The sequence below is a fragment of the Gekko japonicus genome, unplaced genomic scaffold, assembly GCF_001447785.1.
Source record: "Gekko japonicus isolate JY-2015 unplaced genomic scaffold, Gekko_japonicus_V1.1 scaffold3410, whole genome shotgun sequence".
In the NCBI taxonomy this organism is placed as follows: domain Eukaryota; kingdom Metazoa; phylum Chordata; class Lepidosauria; order Squamata; family Gekkonidae; genus Gekko; species Gekko japonicus.
Window position 1 is genome coordinate 100,523 of NW_015162580.1, and position 25,874 is coordinate 126,396.

The window sequence follows — 25,874 nt, forward strand, 5'->3', positions numbered from 1 at the left end:
TGAGACTCTCCCAGGCCAACTACCATCCATGCTGGCAAAGGGACTTGTATTCTCAGCTCTCTGGAGCTTGGCAATGGCACAGTGGTGCTGGGATGATCCTCTGGCATATCTCCAGGTTACACTGGTGTATCTCAGAGATATGTCGTCATAGTGGCTAGTCTGCTCCCTGAGCACTTCTGTTCCCCCAGTTTCACTGACAGAAATACCAGTCATAAAAAATATCCTTAAAAGCCCCTTGAAGCAGGAGCAGGTGCTTGCTGGCAAAGTTTAAATATACAAAGAAGTGGAGCACTGGCTGTTTAGAGAAAAATAAGTTGGTTTATTTAAAAAGAACAAACTATTATAGAACATAGAAGAGGGAGAGCCTTAACTGTCTGACCTAACTGCTAAAGGAGGGACAAGAAGAAGGAAGCTCTGCAAGAGCAGGAAGTCTCCAGAAGAGCCAATCAAGAGACAGCAAGGACATAATTTGAAATTATGGGCAGTCCCTAATCTAGCTCTGCTAACTACCAGTCCTGCATATTCCAACCTGGAGAGTGATATTCAGGTTTTCTTCATAAGGCTGCACTATAGACCTTGCATATTCCAACTGTGCTGACTACCGTAGTTCTAGCAGAACAGCATATTCTACAATTTGAGAGCAACACCCAAGAAAGCTCTGCTATGTCCCCTTCCAGCCAATAGTGATGGGTGTTTAGGGAGAGTGCAGTACTGGGTTTATGGTCAGTTTCTATATGCAAACTAGAAAGAACTTCAGCTTGTGTAAAAGTAGTCAGATATGAAGATATGAGCTGTTGCTGAAGATGAAATAAGGCTCATTGTAATTCTTTAGCCAATGAATCAATCGTTCTATATAGTTATAATAAAAAGTAAACATCTGGGAATAAATAAACACATCCTTTTACACTGCAAATTAAAAATAGTTTAGATATTTGCTTTCAGTGTTGATATTTGAAAATGTTTTATTGTGCCTTGAATTTCTTCTACAGGACAGAGAGAAACTTATTCGGCGCAGGAAGCATAAAAGAAAGCCAATTAAGGTAATTGAAATATCAGGTGTTTTACATGTCCCATTCAAAAAAGCTGCATTTCAATTCACCCTCTTAATCTCAAATCTAATTGAAATCATCATTGTTAGCATCCAGTGTTCCAATAAATTCAGTGGAGAAGGTACTAGTCTTTGTGTAACAGAAGTTATGTAACAAAAACACTGCATTTGTCCAAATGGCAATTATATTTAGGAAGCCGCTCCCAGCTACAGAATTATGGAGCCAAATAAAACCGGTAGTAACTGCGAACCTACTACTGTTTCCCAGCATGGTACATTTCTGGCGTTTATGATTACGGGGGAGGGGGAGATGCAAAATAGAAGTCACTTGACTGCATGCATACCATATGTTTTCCATCCTGTGATGCTGCATTCCTGATGTAGAGAAAATAATACAGTATAATATGAGTGCATCTTAAATTCTCATTGATCAGTCAGTCTGCCTGTTTCAATTTGTTTGCCAAGTATAATATGCTGAAATCGGGACTTTGATATCCAAACCCGCTGATTAAGTGACTCTGTCGTCTTAGGGATGAGTCATGTTTTTCTTTGATGTTTTAATTCAATTATAAAGTCTGAAGACACTGAAGTATTTAAAAACTGAGGATGAATGGCATATTTTGTATGTAAAAGCCATTATAATTGAGATTGGAAGATAGGCGATTGGAACACCAGTGCTCACGTGTACTGATCTTCCTGGATCACTCCACTACAACTGTACAGTAGCCCATGAACCCGTATTCATCAACCGCTGCCACTATTATGACACAGTGGGGAGCAAGAAGAGAATCCACCATTAATCCCACTTTGTCCATTGTATATGCCCTTGCACAGCAGTCGTGCCAGATTACTGCTTGGATTCTGTAGTTAACTGCACCTCTGAATATAGTCCAAATGTACAACCGGCCAACCAGACTGTGCCTAGGTACTCTAATATATAGCATAATGGTGGGAGTTGTATTCATGACTAAATATTACTTATGAAAAGTGGATAATGCCACATTTTTTCTTGCCCTCCCCCTTTCTTTAGAGACATATATTAGACACAGTTTATGGAGGTGATGATGACTCCATGGACTCTGAAACCTCATCCATGGCTTCATTCAGGACAGACAGAACACCAGCAACTCCAGATGAAGACCTGGATGAAGTAAGATCTTGCACTTGGGTTAGGCAGTGGTATACTGGGACCTTAACAGCTTAATAGGTCTTCATAGGAGGAGAAGCTTATGTGAAACAGAATGCCTCTTTCTTTCTCTGAGGATACTGTGGAAGAGTACCATGACAGAGAATTTGTAGTAAATTTTGATTAATTTCACCACAAAAGCTACGTGTTGTAAACTCTAGCCTTGTGTAGTATTTTGTTTTCATGGGAGAGGGGGGCAGATTCCTGGTATTTTAAAGATATGAACATCACCCTTTCATCAGATGAGTCATCCAGACAACCCAGGTTAAAAAGAGTTTGATATTGCTTAACTCTCAAAATCAAGAGGCTTGGTCAAAAATTAAGGGAAAAATACATTGGGAACTCTCTTTTATCAGAAGCCTTTCTTCTGATCTTAGATATACTATCATCATATGGTTTAAAAGAACAACTGAGTGTATTTAATTCAAATAAACAAATTATAACATGAGTTACAAGAATATGCCTTGTTGGCTGTTTCTATCTCAATAAAGCCGAAGTCCTGCGGCATGCGTGACCGAGACCTGGGTGTGGGAGGGCGAGACAGTAGCTCTCACCCAACTTGCCCCACCGGGGTTCTTGGTCCTCCATCAATCACGGACTAGGGGGAGGGAGGTGTGGCTCTATTCATTCGGGAGGCTTACTCCTTCAGGGCACTCCCACAGGTAGAGATCACAGGCGTAGAGTGTGTCAGTGCGATGCTGGAGGCTGAGGAGAGTTTGGCTATTTGGTTGGTGTACCGACCACCTAACACGCCGGCCAATAGTCTGCCATCCCTGCTGGAGGCCGTATCAGGCTGGGCGCTAGAGCACCCTAGGCTGATTGTCTTGGGTAACTTCAGCATCCATGCTGAGGACGCAACCTCCAGCCGGGCTGTGGATCTAGTGTCATCCATGGCAGCACTGGCAGCCCTGGCAGTGCCATGGTCAGACCACCATGCCCTGAGGGCCCGTCTGAATGTTCCACCCCTACCCTGTTTAAGTGGCGAGCTGATTTTGGCTCGCCCGTGAAGTCAAATGGACCCAATGCGGTTCCAGATAGCTCTGCAGGATCCGAGGCCCCCTGGTGGCCTGTTAGATGAGCTGGTGGAGGATTGGAACTGCCGACTCTCCTCAGCCATCGACAAGATCGCTTCCAGGCACCCTCTCCACACTCGTGATAGGCAAGCACCCTGGTATACCCAGGAGTTGCAACAGCTGAAGCGAGACCTGAGACAGCTAGCGAGACGGTGGTGCCGTGCTTGCGACAAAGTGTCAAGAACATCCTATAGGACATTTATGAGATCCTATGAGATGGCAGTCAAGGCCGAAAAGAGAGATTTCTATGCAACCTCGATTGCATCTGCTAGCTCACGCCCAGCCCAATTATTTAGTGTAATTCGGTCTTTGACAGCTCTGCCTCAAGGCAGGCAAAATGCTAGGGAATTGGACTTAGGCTGTGAGGCATTTGCGAGCTATTTCACAGATAAAGTCTTGGCTCTCCGCCGCGACCTCCCTGCCACAATTGAAACGTTAGGGAACTTGAGGCCCCTTGCACATCTTTGGTGCTGGGTTTAGTGTGTTTTGACCCACTCAGCCTGGAGGAAGCTGACAGGTTGCTCGTATCGGTGCGCCCAACTACATGCGACCTGGATCCGTGCCCCTCCTGGCTTATTAAAGCAAGCCACGAGGGGTTTCGAGGTGCACTGCGGGATATTGTTAATAAGTCCCTCGTTGAGGGATGGTTCCCCGGAGCACTCAAGGAAGCGATGGTCCGTCCTCTCTTGAAAAAAACATCTTTGGACCCGGCCAAATTGGCCAACTATCGGCCGGTTTCCAATTTGCCCTATTTAGGCAAACTTATCGAGAGGGCAGTGGCATCACAGCTACAGGGCTATCTGGATGAGGCTTCTGTCCTCGATCCCTTCCAGTCCAGCTTTCGCCCAGGCCCTGGGACGGAGACGGTGCTGGTCGCTCTGACTGACGATCTCTGTAGGCATCTGGATCAAGGTGGCGTAGCGGCACTGGTGTTGTTAGATCTGTTGGCTGCATTTGATATGGTCGACCACCAGTTGCTGGCCCGCCGCCTCGCTGACATGGGGATTCAGGGGCTTGCTCTTCAATTGTTCGCCTATTTTCTCCAAGGTTGGGGACAGAGGGTGGCAATTGGGGACCAGCAGTCCCGAAGGCACCCCCTTGAGTGTGGGGTGCCCCAGGGAGCTGTGTTGTCCCCTATGTTGTTCAACATCTATATGCACCCCCTCGCCCAGATTGCCCGGAGGTGTGGGCTTGGGTGTCATCAATATGCTGATGATACCCAGATCTATCTGATGTTGGGCGGCCAGTCAGACTCCGGTCCCGATGACCTTTATTGGGCGTTACAAGCTGTGGCTGGTTGGCTCAGACTGAGTCAGTTGAAATTAAACCCGGCAAAGACGGAATTCCTGGGCCTGAGTCGGACCGGTCCGGGGCTGGGGCTCCCTCTCCCGGTCTTTGACGGGGTGCCTTTGGTGCCTGCGTGGGAGGTTAGGAGTTTGGGTGTGCTCCTGGACTCCTCATTAACGATGGAGGCCCAGGTGGCAGCCACTGCCAAGTCGGCCTTTTACCACCTGCGGCTGGCTCGGCAATTGGTCTCCTACCTTGACCGTGAGGACCTGGCAACTGTGATCCATACGACGGTCACCTCAAGGTTAGACTACTGTAACGCTCTCTACTTGAGGCTGCCTTTGTCGCAAATCCGGAAGGTGCAGCTAGTGCAGAATGCTGCAGCCAGGCTGTTGATGGGCCTCTCTAAGCGAGACCACATCCGGCCTGTGCTGCAAGCACTGCACTGGCTGCCGATAGCATACCGGATTCACTTCAGAGTGCTGGTTCTTACCTTTAAAGCCCTGAATGGCCGGGGTCCGGCTTACCTAAGGGACCGCCTCTCCCCATATGTTCCCTCAAGAGCACTACGATCGGGGAGTCTCCACCTCCTGGAAGTTTCAGGCCCCCGAGATGTTAAGTTTGCCCCTACTAGGGCCAGGGCATTTTTGATGGCGGCTCCTACCTGGTGGAATGAGCTCCCGGGGGAGATCCGGGCCCTGTGGGACCTTGTGCATTTCCACAGGGCCTGCAAGATGGAGCTCTTCCGCCAGGCTTTTGAGTAGGAGCTGCCGCCGCCACTATTCCACCACCGTGGTACTGTTCCATCATTTACTCCTATTATGGGGGGTATGCATCGCCTGGAGGAAGCGCGTAGAACATCGTCGCTGGAGTCCTCGCTACTTAATACAGCTGGCCGTCAAATTGGGATTATTGTTCCCATCTTGGGGATCTATATACAGGATAACATCAGAGCACCTTAAATATTGTTACAGGATTTTATTGTGGTTGTTCAATGCTGTTTTATTGTATTTTATCCATTTAATCTGGCACTAGCCGTATGTTAGCCGCCCTGAGCCGTTTGGAAGGGCGGGATATAAATCCAAAAATAAATAAATAAATAAAACAGAGATTGCCATCCCTTAATTTAAGATTTAAAAATAACACCAAGGCTGATGGTGCAAAATCAGGTAAAAATATATTTTTTCACTCACTTAAAATTTCCAAAAAAATCCCTATATGTTTCACCAATAGGCTTTGTCAGGAGAATCTGTTCATCTTGCAGTAATTCCTGAAAAGGAGTACAAGATTAGTAGTAAATTGACAATATACTACTGATCTTGTACTCCTTTTGAAGGGTTACTGCAAGACGAACAGATTTCCCTGATTAATAGGGTTTCCAGACCGCCCAGATTGGCAGGGGTTACCCGCTTTTTGGGGGGTTCAACCCACCACTGGCCAGCTGGCTGGTGGGGGAAGCCCTGCCCCCAAGCCCCAACACCCACAACCACCCCTCTCCCTTCTTTCTTGAGAGAGAGGAAGGAGAGGGGTGGCTGCAGGCCCCGCGCCCAATCTCCAAGCAGCATTGCCGCTCAGAGAAGGGAACCCTTTAAGTGCAGGCAGCTGGGGCGAAAGAGCCCTGCACACCCGATCTCTGCTCAGAGATCGGGCGCATGAAGCCCTCTGGCTGCCTGCACTTATAGGGAACCCTTTAGTGCAAGCAGCTGGGGTGAAAGAGCCCTGCATGTCTGATCGCCGCTCAGAGATCGGGCGCATGGGGCCCTCCGGCTGCCTGCACTTAAAGGGAACCCTTTAGTGCAAGCAGCTGGGGTGAAAGAGCCCTGCATGTCTGATCACCGCTCAGAGATCGGGCGCATGGGGCCCTCCGGCTGCCTGCACTTAAAGGGAACCCTTTAGTGCAGGCAGCTGGGGCGAAAGAGCCTCGTGCAGGGCCCTCCAGCTGCCTGCACTTAAAGGGAGGCAGGGCTTGGAGCCAGAACGCCCCCCCAAAGTCCTCCACTGGGAATGAAGATGGACCTGGCAACCCTACTGATGAAGCCTGTTGGCGAAACATGTAGGAATTTTTTGGGAAATTTTAACTGAGGGTTAAAATATACTTTTACCTGATTTTTGCACCATTGGCCTTGGCCTCAATTTTTATCTCCTGTGATTGGTGCAGCCCTTTTATATTCTTCTTATCACTTAATTTAAGCAATGAAGCTAAACATTGAATTTTCTTTGCTTTAAAATGCATTTTTTATGCATGTGCTCAAGATCAATCACTCATTTTCTATTAAAATTTTGTAAATGTTTCTAAACTCCTGAACGCTACATAGAAATATTTGTGGCTTTTGAGAAAGGGCCCATTCTAAGCCACCCTAAGGCATTCCACATTTTTTGCAGTTTTTACATCTGATACTCATCTAAGACTTCCTTCTTTCCCTTGCAGAGCTTAGCAGCTGAAGAATCAGAGCTGCGATTTCGGCAATTAACAAAGGAGTACCAGGCCCTGCAGAGAGCATATGCATTACTGCAGGAACAGACTGGAGGGATCATAGATGCTGAACGAGAAGCCAAGGTCAGCATTTGGCAAGGGCAACACACAAATATCCCAGATTTAATAAGACTGGGAGCAAATGAGATGGACATTGGAGAAAGCCCAGATAGGTGTAGCAAAATTAGACTGTTGTTGTTACTTACAGATAATCCTCAGTGAACATTGCTCTTTTCAGAGTTGCATAAGCAAAAAGATTCTTACTCCAATGAGCTTACAGTCTAATAGCCCAGTCCTAAACAAAGTTATGCTCTTCTAAATCCAATGACTTTTGTTGAGGACTGCACTTACAGAGAAAAAAGATAGTACAGGGAGGAGATGAGAGGGGGATGTAGGAGAGAAGGAAGGACAATGAGGGTTCAATGTGAGGAAGTGAATGCTTCACATATGTAAGCTTTGTGCCTTTCTAGAGAAATATTGTCAAACACTAATCCATTTCGGGCACACATGTGCAGTATTAATCTTGACTATATATCCTAGATTTGTGTAATTTCAAAAAAATGTACACATGCAAAATGTATACACCAACACAAATGTGTACCCCCATTTTGTATGGTATGCATGAGTGCAGATTTGACATATATAACAGATGCCATATGTTTTCTGAGCTCAGGCATTGCCTCCCCTTGATGAACATGCATTAGTAAAAAAGTAACCAAGAGATGTTACCAAGTAACTAGTAGAATTTAACCAAGATATTCTAATGCTGGATTTCAGAATCATCCAAATTAGTTATATGCAGTGCACACTAGGCAAGATGTTGTGACACAGCTATGCCTTTTTGGCATGAAATGAATGTTAAAGGATGCCAATATATTAACAATAGCAGCAATTTCTTTTTTTCTCTCTTCTCTGTTTCCAACATAATCTCATCCAACAGAGCTGGCACTGTTTTGTTGAGTCATTTTGTTGAGGAGATGTTGGAGTTATACTGAAGGTCACTGGCACTAAGGCAAAATTTTCCACACTCAGCACACATGGCCTAGTTCAGCGGAAGAATGTAAAAATTTAATAACTCTAAAACCAGAAAACAACTGGTCCTGCATCAAGCCAAAGGCAAAGCTGAGTGGAAAAATCTGCCTGAACTACTGCCAGGTCATGACTGGCTCTATAGTGAGGCATGTAGCCTCAGACAGTGGATGGGGTGCATGGCCCTGGGGAAGTAAGTGTGAAAGAGGGTTAGATGTTCCTGATCCTGATCCTGGGGGGGCCATGGGGAGATGGGAGTTGTGATGGGAGGGCCGAGGTGGGGGGGGGGCAACCACAGACAGTGCCCATTGTTGAACCACCATAGCTCAGATACTGCTGGATGAAAACTATGATGGTCAGACTCAGTCAGCCAACCTATAGGTATGAAATGCAGAGAAAATTAGGCCCATTTCAGTGAACTCAATAGACTTTTAAGCATCCCACTAGCCTAACTTTCCCCAGTATCCTGAAATCCAGCTTGTTTGATATGTACTGGGACATTTTTTTAAATTATGGTATGGCAATTACTTTAACAGGCACAGGAGCAGCTTCAAGCTGAAGTCCAGAGGTATAAAGCTAAAATAGAAGATCTGGAAAAAACACTGGCCCAGAAAGGACAGGTAGATGTGTTACATGGGATGTTTCGTAATTTGTTTTGCTGTATGTGTATAGCTGTTAATAATATGGTTTGCTATATAAGACAACACGTGGTTAAGACGCTGAACTGCAGGCTGTGGAAGGTCGGTAGTTCAGCTGTTCAAGACCCGAGTTGCCGCATGACGGAGTGAGCTCCCGTCTCTAGTTCCAGCTCCTGCCAACCTAGCAGTTTGAAAGCAAGAAATTGCAAGTAGATAAATAGGTACCACTTCAGTGGGAAGGTAACAGCGTTCCGTGTGCCTTGGTGTTTAGTCATGCCGGCCACATGACCACGGAAACATCTTCGGACAGCGCTGGCTCTTCGGCTTTGAAACGGAGATGAGCACCGCAACCCTAGAGTCGGATTCAACTGGCTTTCGAGCAAGGCAACTTTTACCTTTACTAAAGATATGTTTCATAACAGGCAAATCAAATATTCAAAGAGGGCCTGCAAAGAATATGAGGGAAGCATAGAAAAAGGTGGCAGTCCTTAGCAGTGTGGCATACTCTGTTTTCTTTTCTGATTAATTACTCTGATTAATTTAGTACTAAGTGTGGTAACACTGAATAGGAGTTGAACCAGCAAAGGCAGAGTGATGTCTATCTTTTGTGCATTATAACGGCTTTGAAGACCTTCACAGTCATGATCTCATTTGTTCCTAAATGGCAGCCTAATCAGGGCCAATTCAAGCAAGATCTTTTCCTTATCCGTATACAGTTATACATAACATACCTGACAAAAGTGCTGTTCACGTATTACAGTGAATGTATGTACAATCCATGTACATTCTACACTTAATTTTGGGAGGTAATTCTCATATTACATTCAACACATATACAATTAAATGTGGGATACAGACCTCAGACTTCAGGATTAGTCACATTTCAGGGAAAAGCTAGGTCTTTCCAGATTCCAGGACTGCAGTACTGGTCAAAGCTCATCTGTGCCTTAAGTTCTAGTGAAGCAATGAAGAATCCATTTGGCTGTCTTTCAACTTGCAGCTAGTATAGAGAGTGCTATGAATTGTCAGCTAAATGCTTCTTTGGCAGTGTTCCACCTTGGCCTGGGCATTAGATGTTGGAGAGTTAGAAGATGCCTTCAGCATATGCTGTGTTTGCAGTAAAGTTGTGACCCTGACTGGGATCAGCAACTGCTTTGCTGTCCTCAATAACTGTTGTAAAGATGGGATGACTGAGGGATAGGATAGCTAGCACGCTGCAGGAATCTGAGTGTTGCTGGAAAAGGATCTGGGAGATCCGGGTAATAAATAATTTTCCTATGGCATGGTGTTTAGAATAGCCAGGGGATCCTAAGATTGTATGGCAGCCAGAAGTTCTAACTCAGGGGTGCCAAACTCATTTGCTATGAGGTCCAGATTTTACATAAATGAGAACTTGTTGGGGCAGGCCATGTGTGTCATAAAATGAAATGCCAGGTAGCGGAAGTATAAACTTTATGAAGGACACAAACAAATGCAATTAAAGGGTTTTTTTAACTTAAAATAAAACATGCCTAAAACATTAGCATTCTTGCAATATTTCATTTATTTAACAGTGTCTGATAACTGACACCTCTTGTCCTGAATTATTGCATCAAAATGTCTGCTGTAGCAATCTTGAGTATGCTGTTCAGGTGTGTATCTCTAAGCTGCAAACCTACTTTGATTTATTGACATTCAGTACAGAAATCTCATGCTCAGTGCTCTGAGCCTAAGACCCAGGGGAAAACATGAAATGGCTGGGTATTGCAAGCTTTTGTACATAAATTGCTTCATGTGCTGGTCAAGAACATGTGAAGGCATCATGACACAGAGTAAGGGCTATGTGTTTGTCTATAAAACTATAGTCTTCCCAGAAAAACAGCTGCAGCTCCTATGACGCAGTACAAGAACAGAGAGACAGTCATGTATCCACCTACTATCTGGGAAGTCTAGATTCAAAATCTCCAGTCTACGAAGGAAATACGCTGGGCGAACTTGGTCTGGACACACACTCTTAGACTAATACACCTCATTGGCTTGTTGTTATTCCTCATCTAAATAGTTCATACTGCTTTCCTACTGAGAAAGACTGATCATGAGGGTATAAAGGGGAGGCAAACCCAGTTGCACCCAGGAGAGCCATAGCATAATGACTCCAACACACACACAAAAGCTCATACCTTGAATAAAACTTTGTTGATCTTAAAGGAGCTTTGTATTTCTCCCATGTGATTGAGGCAGCTGAGCAAAGGGGAGGAAGGGGAGAGGCCTCAGCCAATGGAAGGGAAGAAAGACTTGCGTTTGTCTCCTGTGTGATTGACGGAGCCTGGCCAGAAAGCAAGCTCTGGCTCGTTCCCTCCCTCCCCTGGAAACAGGAAGGGGAGGAGCCTCTACCAATACAGAGAACAGAGACTTGCTTCTCTATCTCTCCTGTGCAATTGAGAGAGTCTGGCAAAGCAAGCTGTGATGCAGCAGTAGCAGAACTGGAGAAGGAAGCAGGAGAGAGCCAGTTGCTCAAGGGCCAGATAGGAGCCCTGCAGGGGTTGGATCTGGCCCACAGGCCACATGTTTGACACCCCTATTCTAGCTCTTTAGCATTATGCACCACTAGGTAGCAAGCTAGACTTGTCTTTAAGGCAAGATATGTTTCAGAGGTGGTTTGCCGTTGTCTGCCTTTGCATCACAACCCTGGTATTCCTTGGAGGTCACGTGTCCAAATACTAGCCAAGGCTGACCCTGCTTAGGTTCTGAGATCTGATGGGATCGGGCTAGCCTGGGCTATCCAGGTCAGGATGGAGACCCAGGTATGAATTCCCCACTTAGCCAAGGAGGTTTGTAGGGTAATCTTGGGCCAGACACACCCTCTCAGCTTAACCTATTACACAGGGTTGTTGTGAGGATAAAATGGAGGAGAGGAGAATGATGTGACCCACTTTAGATTGCCACTGGGAAGAAAGGTAAGGTATACTAAAATGAAGCAAATAAATAAATAAAAATTATTGATTAACTATATTTTTATCCCATCCCTGTATTTGGCATGCATGGTACTTCCTTCCTTCATTTTATCCTCTCAACAATCATGTGAGGTAGGTTAGGCTCATTGAGGTTACTTCAGCACTCTGACCACTGAGGCACACTGGCTGCAGTAGAAATGTTTTCTTTATTTTCCACTAGAAAGAAGGCCTGTTGTGGGAGTGAAGACAACGGGCGGTAGGCTGTCCGTTGGGGCGTGGGCTGCCTGGCCTCAGCCCTCCCCCTGCCAGCACCACCGGATCAAGGCCTCGCCAGGCCAAACCACCGGGGCTTGTCCCGCACCACGGAATGGGCGCAAGCTCAGGCACCTGGCCGTGGGCCCCCATCCCTGCCCATCCTGGCTCATTGAAGGTGCCCGGCCTGGCTCCCGCCAACATGCTCGAGGGCCCAGCAGACCAAGCCACCTAGCCTTGTCGAGCAGTGCCTTGGGGCCCCCCACCCCGTGGGCCAAGGCTCGCTACCTTGCCCCCCCCACTTACTGGGCCCTCCTGTTTCCTCGCGTCCAGCACAGAGCCAGACAGCATGCCCTTCGTGGCTGGCTGGACTGCGGTGGCAGCGCAATGCCGCCCCAAACACCCTGGGGGGCCCACACCACCTCAGCAGCTCGAGGCTGAGACAAAGGCACCCATCCTGCCTGGCGGCCCGCCTCTCCCACAAGGCTGCCGCTCTGGCCTGGAGTGACCAAAGCGCTCCCCAGCCCCTTCCTGGCTCAGCTGTCCCGGCGGCCAGGCCAGGAGGGGGCGGGGGGCTCTGGGCAGCTTCTCCTGGGTGGCCACCTGGGCAGGACGGCAGGAGAACCCAGGGGGAGGGCCTGAAAGGGTTCCCCAGGCTCCTGCTGGCTTGATGGCCTCGGCAGCTGGGCCAGGATTGGGGGGGCCCTCTGGGTGGCCTCTCCTGCCTGGCTGCCTCAGCAGGAGGGCAGGAGAACTAACGTGGAGGACCGCAAAGGGCTGCCCAGTCCCTTCCCAGCTCGCTTGCCTCGGCGTGCAGGCAAGGAGGGGGTGGGGGGCCTCTGGGCAGCCACTCCCACTTGGCCACCTCAGAGGTCTTTCCTCATGCCGGGTGAGGGAAGCGCGGCACAGCCACTTCCCCCCTCCCCGAGCACAGCCGGGGCCAGTGGAGGGAACCCCCCCCCCCAAAGCAGGGCCCGCAGACTCCTTGGCTCAGGCCACACTGGGCAAGCGAAGTGCGGCGTGGCCACCTCCCCCGTCCCCGAGCCCAGCCGGGGCCAGCTGAGGGACCCCCCCAAAGAAGGGTGCGCAGCTTCCCCGGCCCAGGCTGGGCCAGGCGAGGGAAGCATGGCGCAGCTGCCTCTCCCCATGGCGAGCGCAGCCAGGGCAGCCAAGGGAAGCCCTCTCGAAGAAGGGGTCGCCGCCTACCTGTCCCCAGCCGCAGTGGGTGAGGGAAGCGCAACACGGCCGCCTCAGTACCTCTCGCCCACCGCAGCCTCGTCCGTCTCTCCACCGCTGGCTTGCCACCAATTTCAGGTCTGTGTGGGCCAAGGCAGTGAGGTTCGTCCCTCCCCCGCCCCCCAGCCAGCCAGCGGCACGCCAGTTGCCCCGAGCGGCAGCCGATGAGCCAATGGCTGGGGGAGCGCATTTTTTCTCACCACCCCATAGGACGGTGGCCACCCCAAATCCCTTTTATTATTAGGAGAGATGAGGAATTCAGCATAACATGAAAGTCTGGTAATCAAAAGATCAGTCTTCTGCATTGTAAATCCTGAGATCTTCAGTGTGGGATGAAGAATACACAAGTATTTGGAATTATCACTAAACTAGGTATAAGGCCCATTGTGGAAATAAATACAGTGAGCTCTCAAAAGAGACTCTGGACAAGTGCCCCAGCCTTGAGCACTCCATGTCAATTTGCTGTGGTGACCTCAGCAGGGTATAATAACACCGAGTCTACTGTTTTTTCCAGGGGGACTGATCTCTGCCATCTGAAGAGCAGTTGTAATTCTGAGTGCTCTCCAGTCCTCACTTGGAGATTGGCAACAATGGTTTCCCAGAAAAAATAGCTGATTTGGAGGGTGGAGTCTATGGCATTATACCCCTGCTCAAACCCCACTCTCTCCAGGCTCCACCCCTCAAATCTCCAGGAATTTCCCAACCTGGAGTTGGCAACCTTATCTCCTCCTCAGCCAGCCATCAACCTACCTTTATCTGCCCCTCTGACTTCAGATTTCCATCTCCTCGCCCTTCCCTGCAGTCTCTACCTAGGAAAAGAAGAGTCTTTCTCCTCAATACGGACCAAAGCAGCTCACATCATTCTCCTCTCCCTCTCTGCACAACAACTCTGTGAGGTAGGTTTAGGCTGAAAGTCTTTGAGTCGTCCAAAATCACCCAGCCAGCTTCCACAGCAATAACCTGGGTCTGACAGACCCTGCTTTGAAGTGCTAACTGCTGCGTCACACTGGCTGTCATGGGGGGCCACCTCAGCAGAATATAATGGCACAGAGCCCACCATTTTCTCCAGGGGAACTGATCTCTGCCATCTGGAGAGCAGTTGTAATTCTGAGTGATCTTCAGCCCTCACTTGGAGATTCGTAACAATGGTTCCCCAGTAGGAAAATAACAGTTTTTCTTTGCAGTGAGGACCAAAGCAGCTTACATTATTCTCCTCTCCCCCTTTTTGATCTGCACAACAACCCTGTTAGGTAGGTTAGGCTGAAAGTCTGTGAGTGGTCCAAAATCACCCAGTCAGCTTCCACAGCAAGAACCTGGGTCTGGCAGACCCTGCTCTGAACTGCTACGTCACACTGGCTGTCCTAGGGAGACTGCTGCTGGTGAACAGGAGCAAGCAGCCAGGCCTAGTCAGGTGTCATCAAGTCACCCAGAGGGCACTGCCAGGCCTAGGGTAGCCAACCTCCAGGTGGAGCCTGAAAATCACCTGGTATCACAACTGAACTCCAGACAACAGTTGAAATCACTATACAAATACTAAGCATTATTACTAGTTTTTTGGCAGAGTAATTAACACAGCAATGATGCACAACCTGACTAAAGAGTAGACAAATGTTTAGTAGAAACTAACTTATTTGATAGGAAAGAGGAGCGACAGAGTTAGATTCCTAACTACATCTTTAGCGGAGAGAGAGAGGAGACTGAAGTGTGGAACTTCCAAGAAGAAGGAGGAAATTGCCTTAAAATTAGAAATCTGCAGACAAGAAATGACACTTAATAGAAGAGAAGGTGCTGACCTCATTATCCTATCTGTCTTCTTGCTGCCCTGGTCAGGTCTTCGTTTCTTCTTCTTTGTACACCAGACATTGCCCTTTCAACACATCTAAGCTGTTTGTTTTCATCAAACAGGATTCCCACTGGGTAGAAGATAAGCAGCTTTTCATTAAGAGGAATCAGGAGCTTTTGGATAAGGTATGCTCAATCATGAATGCCCACTTGGTATACCATAATGTGGACTTTTGTGCCCAAAAGTGAAATAGCTGTAGATTAATGTATTCCAGATCCCAATATTTGTTTATGAAGAAAATAAAACAGACTGGGATGGTTCCAGAGGTGCCCATGTGTGCAGGCAAGGGAGAGTCCATCATTTCCACAGATTTCTCACAGCAGCATTCCTAATTACATATTCCATGCTATCTCTCAGGAAAAGCTTTCTGAGTTGTGAGAAGTGCTGGGGGGGGGGAGTTCTACAAATGAAGCTTAAATCCTAATTCATCAGATTCAATGCACTAACTCCAGAATTCAAGAAATCAAGAATAACAGGAAAACTTAAAAACTTTTAGTAATTTTTTTTCATCCACAAAAAACTAAGAATCTGCCCACCAAAGTCCCAAATCAGCAGATATAAATATAGTGCAATGTGCTGATATGCTTTTTCTATTTTTAAACTGTGAGGCTTTGTTATGTTTTCTATTATCACATCAACAATGAAGTCAAAACAACTGAGCACTTTCCCCCCCTTATGCATACTTCATGGGAAAAGGAGAGGGAAGGTCATGATGAACTAACTGAATGTGTCTTGGAAACAATCCATCCAATTATACATTTATGTCTTCCTTCTAGATAGAAAAAATGGAAGCTGACAACAGTCGGTTGCAACAAGAGCTGCAGGATGCCAGGGATCAGAATGAGCTGCTGGAATTTCGAAATCTAGAACTTGAAGTAAGTTGTAAACTCTTTATTGTACAGCCATGCAGTGCTCCCTCTAAGCTGAGTTATTGTGAGCTAACTCACAGTTTTTTGGTCTCCGGCTCACACATTTTTGTCTTAGCTCAGGAAGGATGGCTCCAGAGCAAACTAATTTATGCAGTAGTCAGATTACTCGCTCACAACATTAATGCCAGTAGCTCACAAAGTACAATTTTTGCTCACAGGACTGCACAGCTAAGAGGGAGCATTGGTGATTCTTAAGGAGAGAGATTGGAACTGATCTGCTTTGATTATACCTTTAACTAAGCATAATTGATGACTATTTATAACTAAGCTTGGAGCATGTGGTGAAAATTGTTTTCATTCCAAGACTTATTGAAATGATTGTTTAGGTTCATTAGCAAGGCTTACTTGCTATACCCAGCCATGAACAGTATCATTAGTAAATCACACCTGAAATTTCTCCTTCAGGAGATTTCCATTGAGACAAAATATTCATTAGAACATCATCTTTTAATGTGGATCTGTTAATCTACATGCCAGTGGGTATGTTCAGTGAATGTGTTGACGAACATCTGAACAAGATGTCTGTGCTGGAGAGCCAGTATGGTGTAGTGGTTAAGAGCAGCAGACTCTAATTTGGAGAAATGGGTTTGATTCCCCATTCCTCTGCATGAAGCCTGCTGGGTAACCTTGGGCCAGTCCCAGTTTTCTCAGAGCTCTCTCAGCCCCACCTACTACCTCACAAGGTGTCTGTTGTGGGGAGAGGAAGGGAAGATGATTGTAAACTGCTCTGAGAGTCCTTAAAACAAAGAAATGTGTGGTATACAAACTTCTTCTTCTTCTTCCCAGGATTATTGTGTCCTGGTTTTGTAATGGAGTAACACCATCCCACACAGTCTGTGCCTGAGCGTTCAACCAGAACAGTCTGTACAACAGATTAATACGGAGGGATGCTCACTTGCATACATGTCTCACTGCTAGGCTCACCCACAATGCACCATTCTAGCTCTGTGAGGATTTAAGGGGCTTTGGAGCCTGGCCTCCTGCAATGAATAAGTGTGTTGGATCCCCAAGCATCGAGAATAAATCCACGTTTTCTTGAAAAGCAAAATTTATTTCAAAGCGTTGAAGACATACTCAAACACGTTCTTTGTTAGAACTGGGGATACACAGTTAGGTCAAGCATAATAAAGGAAATTCAAACAAATACAGATCCAATGAATAGCATTCCCGCTGGCGGGCTAATGAAACGGTTGCGCGCCCAGTCCATGGGAACCAGGCAGAACATCAGACAAAACACAGGTGCAGTACTCATGAGAAAAGCAATAGGCAAGCATTACAGCATCTTCTCCCCCACACAACCTCCAGCAGTTATCTTGTGCATTCCAACGCAGGAGCAGGATAATAGAAAATAAGCCGGGTGCAACAGGGAAAGGATATGTACACAGAGGTCACAGAAAACAGAATGGCAGCTTGCTGACATACTGCCCCCCTTAAAATACACTTACAACACACCTCCCGGGTCGGGCGGGAGATCTCCCGGGCTGGGCGGGAGACCTCCCGGTTTGTCCGGGAACCTCTTGTGGAAACTACGGATCAGGTAAGGGGCCCGAATATCCCCTTCTTCCACCCATTCGCGGTGCTGGGGACCGAAATCAACCCATTCGATAAGGTACCAGAGTTTACCACGTTTCAATTTACAATCAAGGATATCAGCGATCTCAAAATGTTCATCCCCCTCCAAAATAACAGGTGGAGGAGGAGTAACTGTTGGTCTCCAGGGAGACGGACCAGGATCCTTCTTCAACAGGCTCATGTGAAAAACAGAATGCAGAGCACGTAAATTCTTAGGCAACACAACATCAACCGCTACATCATTTATGACTTTACGCACTTTGAATGGACCAATGAACTTCCACCCCAATTTCCTGCTAGGCCGCAGCATCTTAATGTTCTTGGTCGAGACATACACAAGATCCCCAGGTTTCAGATCAAACCCCACCACCCTACCCTTGTCTGCCTGGGTCTTGTAAGCAGCCTCGGCTGCGTCAAGTGTTTGGCATAGCAGAGGCCATGCTTTTTGCAAGGACATACACCATGTATCAGCATCCCCCACAGGACGTTGGCCCATCCCCTCCAGGAAAGGGAGGGGGGGGCTGTCGTAACCAGAGACAGCTTTATAAGGAGACATGCCCGTGGAGCTATGGACAGTATTGTTATAACAATATTCAGCAAGAGGCAACAATTCACACCAATCATTCTGTTGATAATTAGTAAAACAACGAAGATATTGCTCCAGGGTCTGATTAACTCGTTCTGTTTGTCCGTCAGTCTCAGGATGATACGCGCTGCTGAGCCCTTGTTCCACCCCTAAAATGGAAAGAAGTTCCCTCCAAAACTTAGAAACAAATTGGGTCCCCCTGTCAGAAATTAATTTAGCAGGTAATTGATGAATTTTCACCACGTGAGACATAAACGATTTCGCCAACCTCTGAGCTGTAGGCAAGGAAGGAAAAGGCACAAAATGAGCTTGCTTAGAAAATAAATCAACAACCACCCAAATAACAGTGTTCCCTTTGCTCGCAGGGAGGTCAGTAATAAAGTCCATGGACACCACTTCCCACGGTCTCGATGGGGTAGGGAGTGGCTGCAGAAGACCAGGAGGCTTGCCCACTCTGGGTTTAGTCAAGGCACAGGTTTGGCAGGACCGAACAAAAGTCAAGAGGTCTTTGCGCATCTGTGGCCACCAGAACTGTCTGCGGATGAGTTGCAGAGATTTAACAAAACTCCAATGCCCTGCCAGTTTCGAACCATGAGCAGAATCCATCACCTCCCTCCTCATCGAAATAGGCACATACAGTTTGTCTCCAGAATAAATCAGACCTTCAGGGCTACGGACACAATCTGGCAACGCTTTCAGGGAGGCATCATCATCAGCAGTAAAAGCAGACATATATTTCTGGACCCAGCCCCCCCCCCCCCAGGGAAAAGGGAAGGCGAAGTTTCATCAGAGCGCGGAATCGAGCGCGCTTGCGCACGGGTGACCACAGCCCCCCCCAGGTGGGAGGGGGAAAAAACAGAGTCCATGATGATTTCACGCTGACTGTCATGTTGTGGGAGGCGTGAGAGCGCGTCAGCCAGGGAATTAGCCGTCCCAGGGAAATGACGAAGAGTGAATCGAAACTTAGCAAAGAAGTCCGCCCAACGAAGTTGTTTAGCGTTGAGAGAACGGGGGGATTTCAGCATTTCCAGATTTTTATGGTCAGTCCAGACTTCAAATGGCAGTTGCGCCCCCTCCAACCACTGCCTCCAAGTGGAGAGAGCCAGCCGGATCGCTGATGCCTCCTTCTCCCAAATCCCCCAGTTTCGTTCAGCGTCAGAAAACTTTTTAGACACAAATGCGAGGGGGTGTAAACGACCATCTTCCCCTTCTTGCAAAATAGCGGCCCCCATTGCCACATCCGAGGCATCAGTTTGGACAATGAATTTTTTAGTTTCATCAGGGCGCGCTAGCACTGGCTCAGATGTGAACATCAGTTTAAGTTTCTCAAAAGCCTCTGCGCAAGCAGGGGACCATTTAAGCGGGGCGCCTGGTTTCGTAGCATCAAACCCCTTCCCCTTGGTCTTTAGCAAATCAGTCAGAGGAAGGGCAATTTGAGCGAAATTCTGGATGAAATTTCTATAAAAATTGGCGAATCCGAGGAACATTTGCAATTGTTTGCGGGTCCTGGGGGGTTCCCAGTCAAGTACAGCCTGTATTTTAGCAGGGTCCATTTCCACCTTCCCCCCAGAGATGCGATAACCCAAAAAGTCAATGCATGTCTTGTGGAATTCACATTTTGACAGCTTTGCAAACAGGTGGTGTTCATAAAGTCGCTTAAGGACCTGGCGCACCAATTTAATATGCGACGGGAGGTCCTGAGAGTACAGCAACACGTCATCAAGGTAAAGGACCACTCCTTTGAACAAGAACTCATGTAGGACCTCATTGATTAGGTTCATGAAGACCCCCGGAGCCCCTTGAAGCCCGAAGGGCATAACGAGGTACTCAAACTGCCCCAAAGGGGTATTAAATGCAGTCTTACTTTCATCCCCCTCCCGAATGCGCACACGGAAATATGCATCTCGGAGGTCAAGTTTCGAGAAGATTTTGCCCTTGGTGGCCTCAGCTACCAAGTCCTTGATTAGCGGGAGGGGGTAGGCATTGGACAAAGAAACAGCGTTCAGACCCCTATAATCAGTGCACAATCTAAGCCCCCCGTCTTTCTTCTTTCGGAAAAGTACAGGCGCGGCGAAAGGGGAGGAAGCCGGGCGAATGAAACCTCGGGCTAGGTTTTTATCAATAAAGTTCCGCAGTTCAACTTTCTCAGCCGGCCCCATCGCATAGATTTTACCTTTAGGTAATTTACAGTCAGGCAAAAGTTCAATAGCACAGTCAGTAGAGCGATGGGGGGGCAATTCGTTAGCTTCATCTTCGCCAAACACTTTCGCCAAGTCTCTATACTCTCGAGGCAAAGAAGCTAACTCTTCCGGCTGCAAAGCGCCGCAGGGGAACTGTGCGGTCGGCTGGTCCCCCCACGAGTCCAACCAGCAGTGATCTACACATTTAGCCGACACAAATTTGACAACCCCTTCTTCCCACAAGATGTAAGGGTCATGGGTAAACAACCAGGGACTCCCCAGTACTAAGTCAAACTGCGATTTAGGGGTAACAATGAAGGATCTGGATTCCCAATGATCGCCAGCCCCCAACCGCAAAGCCATAGTCTCGTGTGTACAAGGTTCCATGGGTGCCCCATCCATTTGGGTAAAAATGATGGGAGACTTCAAGGGGACTATCCCCGCTTCCAGTGCCAATAACACTCTAGGGCTGATGAGATCCCTCCCACACCCAGAATCAATCAACGCTCTCACCCTAACGTGGGTCCCCAGGAGCGGATTCATTAACGAGACAGTCACGAAAAACAGGGAAGGGGTTTCTCTCACCACCTTGGGCGCAGAGCTAGAATGGCCGTGTCGTTTTGCGCCTCTCACAACAGGCCGTTGTCGTTTTCCGCCGTTTCAGCCACCACCTCCTCTTCTGACTCGGCAGCAGACGGTTCGATTCCCTCCAGGCCTTGGGCCGCCTGCAGAGCTTTGGAGAAACGCGGTTTAGCCATCCCCTTCTTCCCCGTCAGCGGTGTCTTCGGGCTTGGAGTAGGCGGCTTGTCTTTTACCTGACGGCTGCCACAATCCACAGCGAAATGCCCCTTCTCCCCGCACTTGAGACAGAGCCCCATCTTCATACGTAGTTCTCGTGCCGATTCCGACAGGCGTTGAGTCTTGGGTCTGGAGGCACTGGCAGCGGCGGGTCTGTTGGTCGTAGCAGCCAAGTCGAGTTTGATGGTGGTGAGCCGATCCTCTGCATTTTCAGCTTCCTGGGTCCAGGCCATCAGGGAGACAGGATTGACAGTCTTCAGAACCGTTTCTCGGATGTCTGCGTTGAGTCCCAATCGATACATCTCAGCCAATATATGATCAGGGTAGTCTCGGAGCTTTGCTGCCTGCTTGTGGAATTCCAGTGTGTACTCGCGAACCGACTTCTTATTCTGGCGGTAGGTGCGGAGAAACGCTTTAGCTCTTTGGCTCGCGTTGACATCTTCAAACCTCGCCCGCAGCGCCCACATGAATGCTCGCAAATTCAAAAGTTCCGGACCGCGGTCATTGTGCAGTCCAACATACCATGTGGCGGCGTCTCCTTTTAGTCTTGCCGAGATGACATCAATAAGACCAGCTTCATTTCGGAACAGGTGTCGGCTCTCTTCTACGAATTTATGCACTCTCACCGTGAAGAAAGCGAGTTCATCTGGGTTGCCGTCAAAGGTAGCCTCCAGTAGATCTTTGGGTCTGGGCCATGGAGGCCGTACCAACGGTCCCAGCTGACCCGGAACTCCCCTGAGAGGGAGACCCGGACCAACCGGTGGCCCCGCTGGCATTGGCCTCATCGGTGGCGGCAGACCCGGCACCGGCGGACCCCCCGGCATCGGCTGTTGCACAGGCCCTTGCTGAGGCGGTCCCGCCGGCGGCTGGACAGGCACCTGCGGCGCGGGAACTCCCGGTACTTGCAGCGGAGGTCCCGTCGGCGGCTGAGCAGGCACCTGCGGTGCGGGAACTCCCGGTGCAGGGACAACTTGTTGCTGCGCGGCGTGTGCGTCAAGGAAATTAGCCATTCTAACGTCCATCATTCCCGGCAGAGCTTCCATTACATCCTGGAATGTCCTCAACAAGTCCCTCACCGAGTATTCCAGTTCTGCCAGTCGTTCCCCGGTGGTTTCCTCCGGGATGGGGTCCCGAGGTCGATAGTCCGGGGGTGGGTCATAGTCCTCTTCCGTTTGGAAGGCTCCGGTGCCCTCCTCATCCTCTGCGTGGCCTCGCGGCCCCGATGGCTCGAACATCCACTCCTCGAGGTCTTGCTTGGAACTCCCCTTCTCCGAGGTAGTCCCCGGCTCCGGGAACAATCCCTTGTCAAACAGACTCTCACGTAATCCGCTCCCCCGACGGGAGTACACCTCTCGGGTGCCCTGAGTGTTGTACATAGTCCAGTCATCCTGCTGTTGAGTCTTCCGCGGACCCCAGTGCGAAGGGGTCGGAGGCGGCCAAGACAGATGTGCAGGCAGGCGGGGAATCGTTCCCCCCACGGCACCCTCCACCGAGGCTGCAGTCGTGAACACCAAAGGAGCGGAGGTATGTGGGACCGATCCTGAGTCCCCCTCCGTGTTAAGTAGGTTTCCCTCAGTTCCGCTCATGATCTTGCCAGATTCGGAACGATAGGAGAAAGAGAGTTCTAACAATATGTTGGATCCCCAAGCATCGAGAATAAATCCACGTTTTCAAGAAAAGCAAAATTTATTTCAAAGCGTTGAAGACATACTCAAACACGTTCTTTGTTAGAACTGGGGATACACAGTTAGGTCAAGCATAATAAAGGAAATTCAAACAGATACAGATCCAATGAATAGCATTCCCGCTGGCGGGCTAATGAAACGGTTGCGCGCCCAGTCCATGGGAACCAGGCAGAACATCAGACAAAACACAGGTGCAGTACTCATGAGAAAAGCAATAGGCAAGCATTACAGCATCTTCTCCCCCACACAACCTCCAGCAGTTATCTTGTGCATTCCAACGCAGGAGCAGGATGATAGAAAACAAGCCGGGTGCAACAGGGAAAGGATATGTACACAGAGGTCACAGAAAACAGAATGGCAGCTTGCTGACAAAGTGTTCAAATCACCAAGTAATTCTGAATGTTATAAATACATAAAGACACCAAAGGCTATTCATAATTCATAAAGAAGCACAGAGAATTCAGCACTGCAAAATATGTGGCTAACTTTAGGTTTAGGCTTCAGTTCCTTCCCATACAAGTGAACAGTACCTCCCCCCAAACATGATGCATCTGTCTTTACCTCTTCTTAAAGGATGGAAAACTATTTGTTTTAGAAAATGAAATGAAGAATGGATATCTCATAAATAGACAATGGTTTGGATCCAGTGAATCACCAGTGGGAGGCACTGAGGATTCGGAACTTTCCCCATTTCCCTCTCTCCCCTGCAGCCCTTCCCTACCACAGGGAACGTTATTCCTAGGGTTGGGGGGAGACCCACATGAGTCAGGCAGCTGCAAAAGGGAGGGGGAATGGACAAAATTGCTCCTTTCTCTTTTGTGAGCAGAGCTGGGCTCTCACCCAAGAGGCAGAAAAGGGATCTTTCTCCACTCCACTCCCCTCCCCTCCCCACTACATCTGCCCAACTTGCATGGCTATTAGTGTATGTGAATCCCACAACCTTCCCATCACCCATGGAGTCCTTTCCAATCCCAGCAAAGTTTATTGCTAGGGTTGGAAAGGACTCCACCAGAGATGGCCAGGTGGGAACGATCCCATCAACCTTGTGCCTGTGGAGCATGGAATTTAACCAGTGTACTCTGTTAATTCCAGCATAATTTTTCATGCCTTTATATTTTATTTCAAGGAAAGAGAAAGAAGGTCTCCACCATTTAATCTCCAAATCCACCCATTCTCTGATGGTGTAAGTGCTCTGCAGATCTATTGCATGAAAGAAGGTGTCAAGGTACGTTAACAAACTCACTAAAAAGTAGAGCTCATGCCAGAGCAATCCTTCTTATTCTGTCATTTAGATACAGGTCAGCACATGACATGCTTTTCAGAATCACACCCACTGGCCCTGCCCCCAGTGTCAACGTGTTCAAGCATTTTGTATGCACAGAGGTTGCATAGATATACTTGAGTATTTATGGGTTGCTGTATGCATAATCTCCTGTTTTCCAGGGTACCAGATAACAAATACAGAAGCCTATGTGCATTCATGTGTAATCTCTGAGCGCAGAAGACTCTTGAATGTATGGAGGTTAAGCATGGGGCAGATCAGCACAGCCCCATTAATCTCCCTCTGTGCATTCATTTAATGTCTGAACAGGGCTTGCTCTTATGAGCAAAAGAAGCACCTGTTCTGATCAAAGACCCAGACTCAAAGTTTTGAGCACTAGAAGAGATGCCGTGAGATCTGTGATTTTGATAAACAAGTAACAGCTACAAAAGGGCTACAGTCAAAAATAGGGTTTGACTCTTCCACTGTGGTTTTGAAAACTGAAACTGACACTTTTCCAATCCGGTGCTGAAATCATGAGTTCTGTAATCATGGGTCGGGACACAGCTGCGGGTCTCCTACAAGGAAGACTCAATGACAGGTGATGGTGTTTCCCCATGCCAGAATGCAGCTCAGAGTACTGCATGATTCAGACTAGCCCTGTGTTTGTGTTTGATTTAAGTAAAGCACTGGATACAGTGCCATATAGGGAATTCTTACTCAGCCTGAAAAACACAGGCATTGGGAAATATACTGTTAGATAAATAGAGCACTGGCTAAAGAGTCGGGGGTTTGCTAAATGCTAGACCTTCTAGCCTGCTCCTGGCTTTGCAGCTTAGTTGTTAGGCAGAATTCTTTTCCTAGTTCAGCAGTAGTGGGTAAGGTTACAGAGTCCCCAGCTCAATAATTTTAAAGCTTATAAGAAAAGCAACACTGGGCTGGATTTTATGCAATGCCAGTGGAAAACACCCGCAAGAGGAAGATTCTTCCCCACCCACCCCCTGCTGTTGTTTGTGAGCCTCAAAAAAGTGAAGCTGAAGGTTGGGGGGGGGGCAGATGGATGAAAAGCCATGCAACAGGAGCAGCTGCACTGAGTAGAGGGAAGCAAGCATGCACTCCCCTCTTGTAGATTTACCAACCTCCAGGTGGTGGCTAGAGATCTTCTGAGATTACAACTGATCTCCAGGCGACAGATACGTTCATCTGGAGAAAATGTTGACTTTGGAAGGTGGGCTGTATGGCATTATACTCTGCTGGTGCTTTTCCCCTCCCCAAACCCCACTCTCCTCAGGCTCCACCCCCAAAATCTCCAGGTATTTCTCAACCTTCTGTCAGCACAGCATGGAGCAGGTAGGAAGGATGATTTGCTCTCTTTTCCCTCCTCAGTGCAACCACTTAAGTTGTGTGGCTTTTCATTTATGTAGGGACCCAGTCCTCAGCATTGCATTTTAGAGGGTACAAGGGGGGGACCCGCGATACTCGCGGGAGAGGGGGAACTCCACAACTATGAGGAAGAGGAGGAAGCAGGAGGAGGAGGTAAGTTCCCCCCCATCCCGCCGGTTCTCCTATCTCCTCCACCCCCATCCACCCTCTGGCTCAATTACCCCCCTGCCCTGGAGCGCCCCCCCTCCAGAGGCCAGGTCTACCCACCCCTTCCCACTACAGTGGTAGACCTGGCCTCCAAACTCCGCAGGCCAGGTCTACTCACTTCTTCCCACTACAGTGGTAGACCTGGCCTCCGAACTCCGCAGGCCAGGTCTACTCACTTCTTCCCACTACAGTGGTAGACCTGGCCTCCGGACTCCGGAGGCCAGGTCTACCACCATAGTGGGAATGGGTCGGTAGACCTGGCCTCCGGAGGCCAG

General features: G+C 48.3%; 1 protein-coding gene across 1 annotated transcript in view; it reads left to right on the forward strand.

Annotated features, from left to right (window-relative positions):
* JAKMIP2 (janus kinase and microtubule interacting protein 2) overlaps nucleotides 1-25,874 on the forward strand; it is a 72,386-nt gene that overhangs the window by 36,264 nt on the left and 10,248 nt on the right. Inside the window, exons 7-13 of the mRNA XM_015406450.1 lie at nucleotides 990-1,040; nucleotides 2,079-2,198; nucleotides 7,023-7,151; nucleotides 8,633-8,716; nucleotides 15,061-15,123; nucleotides 15,775-15,873; nucleotides 23,875-23,973. Of these exons, the coding sequence (XP_015261936.1) occupies nucleotides 990-1,040; nucleotides 2,079-2,198; nucleotides 7,023-7,151; nucleotides 8,633-8,716; nucleotides 15,061-15,123; nucleotides 15,775-15,873; nucleotides 23,875-23,973 (645 nt within the window). The remainder of the gene's footprint in view (nucleotides 1-989; nucleotides 1,041-2,078; nucleotides 2,199-7,022; nucleotides 7,152-8,632; nucleotides 8,717-15,060; nucleotides 15,124-15,774; nucleotides 15,874-23,874; nucleotides 23,974-25,874) is intronic.